Source organism: Argentina silus (genome assembly GCF_951799395.1).
Source record: "Argentina silus genome assembly, chromosome: 15".
NCBI lineage: Eukaryota > Metazoa > Chordata > Actinopteri > Argentiniformes > Argentinidae > Argentina > Argentina silus.
This window is the reverse complement of record NC_139669.1, coordinates 9,579,946-9,589,090: the sequence shown is the minus strand read 5'-3', so window position 1 is coordinate 9,589,090 and position 9,145 is coordinate 9,579,946. Positions and strand designations below refer to the sequence as shown.

The 9,145-nt window shown below is 44.4% G+C and overlaps 1 protein-coding gene across 1 annotated transcript; it reads right to left on the bottom strand.

Annotated features, from left to right (window-relative positions):
• Positions 1-1,561: 1,561 nt before the first annotated feature.
• On the bottom strand, positions 1,562-2,689 carry drd1a (dopamine receptor D1a; the record flags this gene model as incomplete). Its single annotated transcript, XM_083685576.1, has 1 exon — positions 1,562-2,689. One exon carries the CDS (start codon positions 2,687-2,689, stop codon positions 1,562-1,564), a length of 1,128 nt encoding a protein of 375 aa, XP_083541702.1.
• Positions 2,690-9,145: the final 6,456 nt, after the last annotated feature.

Below are 9,145 nucleotides of genomic sequence, written 5' to 3'. Positions count from 1 at the left end.
ATTGTACACTTATGCATTTTGGTGTGCTGTATTACTTATGTACACTCAAGTGCAATCAAAAAACTGTCAAAAAATAATACAAAAAGCGGAATGATCTCAATTTCTGTGTCATAACAATCATAGAGTCGTTTACCAGACCACAACGTAATGATGGGAGACCTATTATGAAGACAAAAAAACAACAAGAAAATTGTTTTTATAATATTCTTAAGACGAGTATCTACTGACAGGCCACCTGGTAATGTGTTAGAACAATCACAGGACACAATGTACAGTACACTGTAAGATGAGCACTTCATTTATACAAAAAACACGTTTGGATAGTCATGACAATTCTGCAAATGGTGCAGGTGTTTGTCATTAAATAATTCATAGGCTACTTTGTCAATTTGGTTATTATTATCAGCTGTCAATCATTTGGATTCAGAGCAAGATACGGCCCATGAATTAAAACTATGACAGTATTGGTATGGACCTGTTATTATGAAATAATAACCATATAATAACCAAATATCCATAACAAAACACTTAATGTTGCTGTGTTCAAGAGAACACCTTGCAAAGCATTATATATTCTCCCGCGATTCTACACAATTCTTTCACTTGTTTAGGAAATGTGCATTCCAGCTCAGAATAAAGTGTCCTCTCTTTTGAACATTCTGTTGGTTTGACAATAACGCACCCAATGTCATGTCTAAAATCAAGTCTCAGCAGTCAGCAATAGCTCTGTTTGATGTAGTGTTTTTAAGTCACTTGTGGATTAATTTACATGTCTATTTATACAGTATATAAATATGATTTGGTTTGAGTCATAAACTCTATGATGCTTGTAGGAGCAGCGCCTGTTGTACTGCACATCTACATACATACTGCACATGTATTAGGGTGTGTGTTGCATTGTGTGTGTGTGTGTGTGTGTGTGTGTGTGTGTGTGTGTGTGTGTGTGTGTGTGTGTGTGTGCGTGATGTGATGTTTGAGGGAGCAGGGTCTGACAGTATTAGGTTGTGTGCTGCCCAGTCCCAGGATTATCTTTCCCAGAGGCGTGTCAGCACCACTCTCCCAGTTCCCTTGCGTGGCAGGAGAGAGTCTTAATCAAAAATCCCCTCTCCTCCAGCTCCTTCTTCAGCTCTCAGGGCCAGTGACACTGCTCTCACTGGACTCACTGTACCACACTGGAGGCTGGTGGAGGTAGAAATCGGAGGACGGGCTCATTGTAATGCATGGGACGGAATGAGGAATGGTATCAAACACACGTGTTTGACACCATTCCTAATTCCATTCCATGCATTACAATGAGCCGTCTTCCAATTTCTACCTCCACCAACCTCCACTGCTGCACCACTGTCCAGGCAGGGACACTGCTAGAGTATGACATGGCCACTGCAAATGGTCTACTAATGACTCTCAGGCACCCTGCATTCACTGACAGACACACTGCTCTCACAGGCAGACTGTACTCACTGCAAAAGGGAACCTCACTGCACTCATCAGGCTGCCTGCTCTCCATGAGAACAACACACGCCCTTTGCAATGAGGATGGAAAAACACTGTGAGCAATCAGTCAGTTCTTGTTTAGACTGAGCGTCTCTACGCCGTGACCCCCTGGACAGAGTCTGTGGCAGCGCAGCAGGATGGAGAACGCCTTGCGGAAGTCTTCGTTGAAGGCGTAGATGATGGGGTTGAGGGAGGAGTTGGCCCAGCCGAACCACACAAACACATCAAACGTGGTGGGGCTGATACAGGGGAAGGCCTCCTTGCCTCCAGGGGGTGACTGTTCACAGAAGGGCACCATGCAGTTGAGGATGAAGAAGGGCAGCCAACAGCACACAAACACGCCCATGATCACTGACAGCGTCTTGAGGACTTTAGTCTCCCGTTTGAACGTCATTTTAAAGGAGCTCTCGGATTCGGCAATGCTGGAGTCTCCTCCCATGCTGTTGTGTCTGTTCTTGGCACTCTCGGCTGCCCTCTCCAGAGCGGAGATCCTCCTGATCTGCCTGTGGGCGATGCGGTAGATCTGGGTGTAGGTGGCCACCATGATGCCCACAGGGATGTAGAAACTGATGAGGGAGGTGGAGATGGCATAGGTCCTGTTCAGGCTGGAGTCACAGTTCTCTGGGCCACGGGCCCCTGATGTAGCATTGGCCCCTGGGAGGCCAGAGGAGCTTGGGGGTGTGGTAGAGGCAGGAGTCTGGGCCTTGTGCCAGTTGAGCTGCACAGGAATGAAGGAGATGAGAACAGACAGGGTCCAGGCCACGCTGATCATCACAAACGCCACTCTGGGCGTCATCTTCCTCTCGTAGCGGAACGGACTGGAGATAGCCCAGTATCGGTCCACGCTAATCACACACAAGTTCAAGATGGAGGCCGTGGAACACATGATGTCGAAGGCCACCCAGGTGTCGCAGAATGCTCCGAATGGCCAGAACCCGATGATCTCCGTCACCGCCTTCCATGGCATCACCAAGATGGCCACCAGGAGGTCCGAAACAGCCAATGAGATCACAAAGAAGTTGGTGACTTTGGAGCGCAGGTGGCGGAACTTGGTGACGGCAGTGCAGACCAGAATGTTCCCCAGTAGGGTGGTCAGGATGAGCAGGGAGAGGAAACAGCCAGTCAGGACGCGGCCAGATGAGGTGTCGTCCAATAGGCCGCTGTCGATGACGGTGGTGAAGTTCATCAGATCCATTGCTGGGAGCGTGTGGGTGGGGGACGTGATATTTCAGCTCATTGTTGAGAGTGAGGCTGCTTCATAGTGAAGCATTAAATAATAGGAGCCCTAGCGGGCTTCTCCCTTCCATCCAAAGCAGTGTTTCCGATGTGTGTTTGTTTGTATCTCGTGATAAATGATAACCTTCCAGGCAAATTCTCCCTAGGGAGGACATTCTTCCTGATTTTGTGTATCAGTTTTGACATCCTTTGTACATCAAGGGTGGATGCTAGCACATGTTCCCTCAGGGATATCAGTGGGTTTTAAATCTCCTATTCCAGCCTCTGTAAAGGCCATGTGAAATCCCCTTGTGTGAAATATCCCATAACTTCAGCAGTCCACTCACAGGCTTACTGAACTGGCACTATCATCATCAGCACTGGGGATAAGAGAGGAGGAGTGTCAATGCAATAAATGACAAAACATGGTGGTGCAGTGTCACAAAGAATATTTCTGAAAATAGTAAACCGTTTTGTTCCTCACTCAAGTTCAAAAGCACTGTGGTGATATCCTCTTAAATTGCCCCTGCTCTGATAACTGTTTTACTCTACTCCACACCTTTCCATAGACATTGCGCTGGGGTTGTACAGAACATGATGCGTCTATTCTATTCGTAGGCTAACTCAACTAATCTGATATAGTTATACTGTATATCCTATACAAAAAACATGGTACTAAAGCCATCTCTGACACAGTACATTGCAGGTTATGACGTTTTTACGCACGGAATATGACCTTCTGCTCCGTAGAGTGATGACCATCATATTTCTATTCCGTCTTTAGATCCTAATACATAGTTTGCTTCCTCTAATTTAGCCTTAGAAAAACTGCGTGGGTTACAAACACACAGTCACCACTCAATGTCAAAGCACACTCACTTCATTCTGGGCTATACTCACCGATCTGCAGGACACGTTAGGAGAATCCTTGGAGCAGCATCGAAAAGTATGTCTTTGGAAATACACCGTTATTCCCCATGTGAACTCCATGGCGCGAGAATTAGCTCATTCAGAAACTGCAAATAATCATGAAGCTGTTTTCCTGAGATAGCATAGGCTATCTCAGGAAAAAAAACCATCATGCTATCACACGTCCGGTAGCCTTTACATTGTGACTTTTCCTAAAATAATGAGAGGTGAAAGAACGAAATTATAATTTCATGTAATAGTTCTACTTTATAACAGTTGTTCTAGCTGCGCACGAAAAGTCCTTTTGCGCAACGCTGCTCTCGCGCAAGGATTCCGCTAGTCCCCGGGCAGAACACAAAACGACGTCTCTCGGACACCGGCGACCCCGTTTCACACCCGGCCCGTGACGTTAGTCCATTCAAAAGAAATCAAAGTGAAGGTGATACCATGTGACGGTTGTCAGTCGTTCCCCCTGCGTACTGTCATTCCGGTAATGTGGAAGCTCGGGTCTTTTGCGCCCATGGTGATCTGTGGTTTGACTCCATCCTTATCCACCACTATAGTGTTTACAAAATGTTATTCTAAGCCTTCTAGATGTTGTTCTCTCAGATACAAATATAACCTCCTTTGAGAGAATGGGTGTTATACACATTTCTTTGAATAAAAAATGAATTTACCAGCAAGGTAGGCTTCTCTTTGTGAAAGTGAGTAAATTAATTACATCAAAGGTCTCACTGACCTTTTTCTGACATTTGCTTGCAGTGGACAGTGGGTCACTGAGGCCACCTAATGGAGAGAGAGAATAGTAAAGGTAGAGAGATGGAGGGAGGACTACTCATCCGTCTGTGGAGGATGTGACCTGAGGGTAGGAGAGGACAGACAATGAATCAGTAATGAATAGATTCTAGGTTGTCTGTAAAAGACAGTTTAATGTCTAGCCAGCATATTAGACATCAGAAACTCTCCCTTTCCTCTCTCTCCATCCTTAGAATTTCATGTGCACACCAAAATCACCTTCTTTCACTGCCATCACTTTTGAAATATTCATGTCTAGCTGATAAATTGTGCACTCCACAAATATAAAATCTTGACAATATCTGTCATACCCCCCGTTGTTTTTCCCAGCTAGAAGAGCAGGCATCTCATGTGCAGAGCAACACACACGTGGCAGGCAGCAACCACAGCTAGTGACTTGTATATGCAGAAGTCTCATCTGGGTGATATAACTTATTCTGACAGAAATTATAAGAGAAAAAAAAACAAGTCTATCCTCCTTTCAGCCTCCAAAACATCCATCTCTCTGCATGCGTCCATTCTTGCAGAAATGCAAAGGAAATAAAGTTGCTGTAACTTTAAGAATGTCTGCAGCAAATCGCCTTAAATATTGTACCATAAGTATTGTAGTAATGTGAGGCATCTTATTAATATCTTCCCTCCACACACACCCTAAATGGTTGACATCTTCTTTTTTTTTTTTTTTTAAATATGTTTTTAGGGCATTTCTGCTTTATTGGGACAGAGACAGTAGAGATTGACAGGAAGGATGGGAGAGAGAGGAGGGATTACATGCAAGATCGAGGGTCGAGGGTCGGAATCGAACCAGGAACCTTGCGATTACGTGGTAAACGCATTAGTGTGCTACGCCACTAAGCGCCCCCAAATGGTTGACATCTTATTCTGATTTCTCTGGATGATTTAACTTGTAGATTAAAAGTGTTTCTAGTCCCCTTCAGCCTGTGTTTCGCCCCTGGCTTCCTGCCTGATGGAGTAGTGAAGGGTGTGTGGCATAGACAATGCAGAGTGGTGCAGCAGGGCCCATTCCTCTGTTGTACGAGTGATGCAGTACAGCAGGAGTGTGGGCCTATCCATCCTCCATACCTAAGAAACAGTGTTGGGTGACTGCTTCTACAGGGTCGGGGGTGGGGGGAAGAGTTCAAGGTGTGAGGGATTGTTATGTGTTTTGTAAAGTCATTTGGGATGCATTTTTCAGACTCGCTGATGGCTAAGCGGTTCCTGTAGATTTCCCACATGTGCCATTTATTTCCTTGCTCTCTTTCTTCACCCCCCACACAGTAGATCCTGTTGGGGGTAAATGCTGCTATGGTAATAGGATCATCTAGGCTGAATAAATCTCAGATATCTATGTGTAAAATGACACACTAATTTTATATCACTCATTATATCACAACCTTTGCTGATTGATAATGCTTTTTGTACTGTGTTTTCTGAGTTACAATAGTGAAAAATACAACCATTATTCACAACCAATGGAAGTATCACACCGCAAACCACATCCGCTGTATTTCACCAGTCCAAAACTGAGTGAATAAATCATACTAAAAAGCAAGTGTCAGAAAGAAACAGAATCAGATTCATGTTTTATCCTCAGCAACAAAAAAAATGCACATCCTTGGAAAGACCTTCTCCCTTTGTTGCAAAAAAGAATTACCCTAGGTTCCATGAGAATGCATTCGAGAGGCGACACCTGACTGGCTTTGATTTATCTTTTATGTACAATTCCTTATTGATCACCACGGCTGACTCGCTGATTAGTGATTACATACCTCAGAGAAGAGGCACTTCATCTGAAGCTCCCTCTCCTCTTCCCCTAGAGTCAGGCCATAGAACGCACCTACAGATATCATAATTCATAATGTGAACACACCAAACTGATTGAGTTTACAACATCAACATTTAAATCAACATCCAGATATTACTTCTACAGAGGCATGTGCTATGTAGTGACTGTAGCAGCCAAACGTCTACTCACAAATAGCTAGACTGTTCTTTGTTTCCTTCCTCATATGATCACAGTTGGCAGCCCAATACCACGTGTTAAAGTCCCTTAAGCTTTCATCACAGTATCAATACTGGGGATATTACCCACAGTCATGGAACAGCCCAGCCCTCCACCCTGCCTCCAACCCTGAGTGCAGGAAGCTGGAGCTTTAAAGGGAATCAAAGACACAGTGAGCCTGGGGTCAGAGTTCAGAGGTCGTAGATGAGGTCATAGATGTACAGCTGCGTACTGACCAGCGACACAGGGCTCCAGTCTGACCCAGAGTGGCGTCTAGGGTTCAAAGCTGCAGCTGCTCAGCCCACTCCTGTTCCCAGTTCAAAGATAGCTGCTGCAGACCTCTCATCAGTGTGATTGTCTAGTAGCACTAGGATGCATTCAGGGCTGCATTCAACAGAGAGACACACAAGGTTGCTGTCAATGAGTAGTTAAGGAGAGTTTACACCAGTGTTTCCCAAAAGTGTCATTGCTTTGGAACAGGCTTTGGCTGTACATCTGTAAAACTGTGTATGGATCTAATCACAGCACGGAAAAGCTTGTGAATAAGTGATTCAGACAGTACAATTTGGCCCTTGGTTACTGGGCAACGAGAGCCCCGAGTGGAATCATTTTTCCGAGGTGCATGAGATTAAAGTGACAGAGAGATGTTGTAAGAGCACAGTCATGACATACCAGAACTATCAGTGGATACTTTTCACACAATGCGTCAGTCATCCTGTAGTCCTTGTGCCAGATTTGATTGTGTCAAAATCTCCAAGAATTTTAGTGGAATTATTCAAGGCATGATGAAACTGTAGAGTGCACTCAGCTGATAGAGGATGACAGTTACCTATTCACCCTAAGAAAAGAAAAAAAGCGTGCAGTGGAAAAAACTAAAAATGAAATGAGTTGGGTTTTGGGTATGGAATCATATGTGTATGTCTACCTCTCCTGTGTGTGTGTGTGTATGTGTGTGTGTGTGTGTGTGTGTGTGTGTGTGTGTGTGTGTGTGTGTGTGTGTGTGTGTGTGTGCGCGTGCGTGTGTGCGTGCGTGTGTGTGTGCGTGCGTGCGTGTGTGTGTGTCACCCTCTATGTCGCCCTCTCATGTGTGTGTGTGTGTGTGTGTGTGTGTGTGTGTGCGTGCGTGCATGCGTGCGTGCGTGTGTGTGTGTCACCCTCTATGTCACCCTCTCCTGTGTGTGTGCGTGTGTGTGTGTGTGTGTGTGTGTGTGTGTGTGTGTGTGTGTGTGTGTGTGTGTGTGTGCGTGCGTGCGTGCGTGTGTGTCACCCTCTATGTCACCCTCTCCTGTGTGTGTGCGTGTGTGTGTGTGTGTGTGTGTGTGTGTGTGTGTGTGTGTGTGTGTGTGCGTGCGTGCGTGTGTGTCACCCTCTATGTCACCCTCTCCTGTGTGTGCGTGTGTGCGTGTGTGTGTGTGTGTGTGTGTGTGTGTGTGTGTGTGTGTGTCTGTGTCTGTGTCTGTGTCTGTGCGTCACCCTCTATGTCACCCTCTCCTGTGTGTGCGTGTGTGTGTGTGCGTGTGTGTGTGTGTGTGTGTGTGTGTGTGTGTGTCTGTGTCTGTGTCTGTGTCTGTGTCTGTGCGTCACCCTCTATGTCACCCTCTCCTGTGTGTGCGTGTGTGTGTGTGCGTGTGTGTGTGTGTGTGTGTGTGTGTGTGTGTGTGTGTGTGTGTGTGTGTGAACCCTCACCCCTCTCCAGATGGGTAGAATAAATAAAAGAACCAGCTTTGCGTTGCAGAGAGCTTTCTCCATACTCTCAGAGAGGATGCTGGGTTATGTAATTATGAATTAATTCATTTTTGATACATTATAAATCTGCTTTGTACATCTGGGTCAATATACACTGCATATGTGGAGGTGGTGAACTTTGTTGTGTACAGTGAAGCTATCATGTCTCATCTCACTGTCTTGTAAAACTAACTTCTAGCTTCACCTTCTCTCTCTACGCAGGTCAGAATATAGAAATCTATTAACATTTGATCATCTTCATAAAGGTTTGATCAGTGTCAGATCCAGTAACATCTTGGAACGATGTTCTAGAATATTCATTGATGTGAGGAGAAACATTTCTCCTTTGTGGCTATGATGACCTCCAGTATGAAGTTGCCTTATTCTCTCTGCTCTCCATTCAAAAAGAGATTCTGATCCCAAGGGACTTTAGAAAGGGAACCTGGTTAAAGGCATGTTAAATAAACTAACATCTAGGACCTATTATGTGTAAGTGTATCTGAACTCTCCTGTTGTATGTGCAGCACTATGTATAATCCTCTACTGACAAATGAAAACAAGCCATTTGTGCAGTCATCTCTTGTTTGTTATAACTCATGAGGCATGGCGTTTTGAGAATTATAATTTTACTGTAAAATATTTCTGAATAGAAAAACAACTTGCACATCATTGATGTCAATTTCTTTACAATGCACATGCATTGATTTGTTGAACAACATCCACAATAGAATGTTCATCCCGGAGATTATAAATAAATAATTAAATAAGCAGATAAATAATCATCAATAAATAAATAATAATCTTATCATACATTCATGTATCCTGTCTGTCATTTCATCTTCAGTCGATAGTAAACTTATTTTAGAACAATGATGCTTGATGAGAAAATAGCACATGATAAAATCCAGATGCTTTGAGAAGGCCACCAACAATAGACATTCAAGAGAACATTTCAACTTAGTCATTTAAAATAAATTAGGCACAACTACAATACAAGACAAGTTG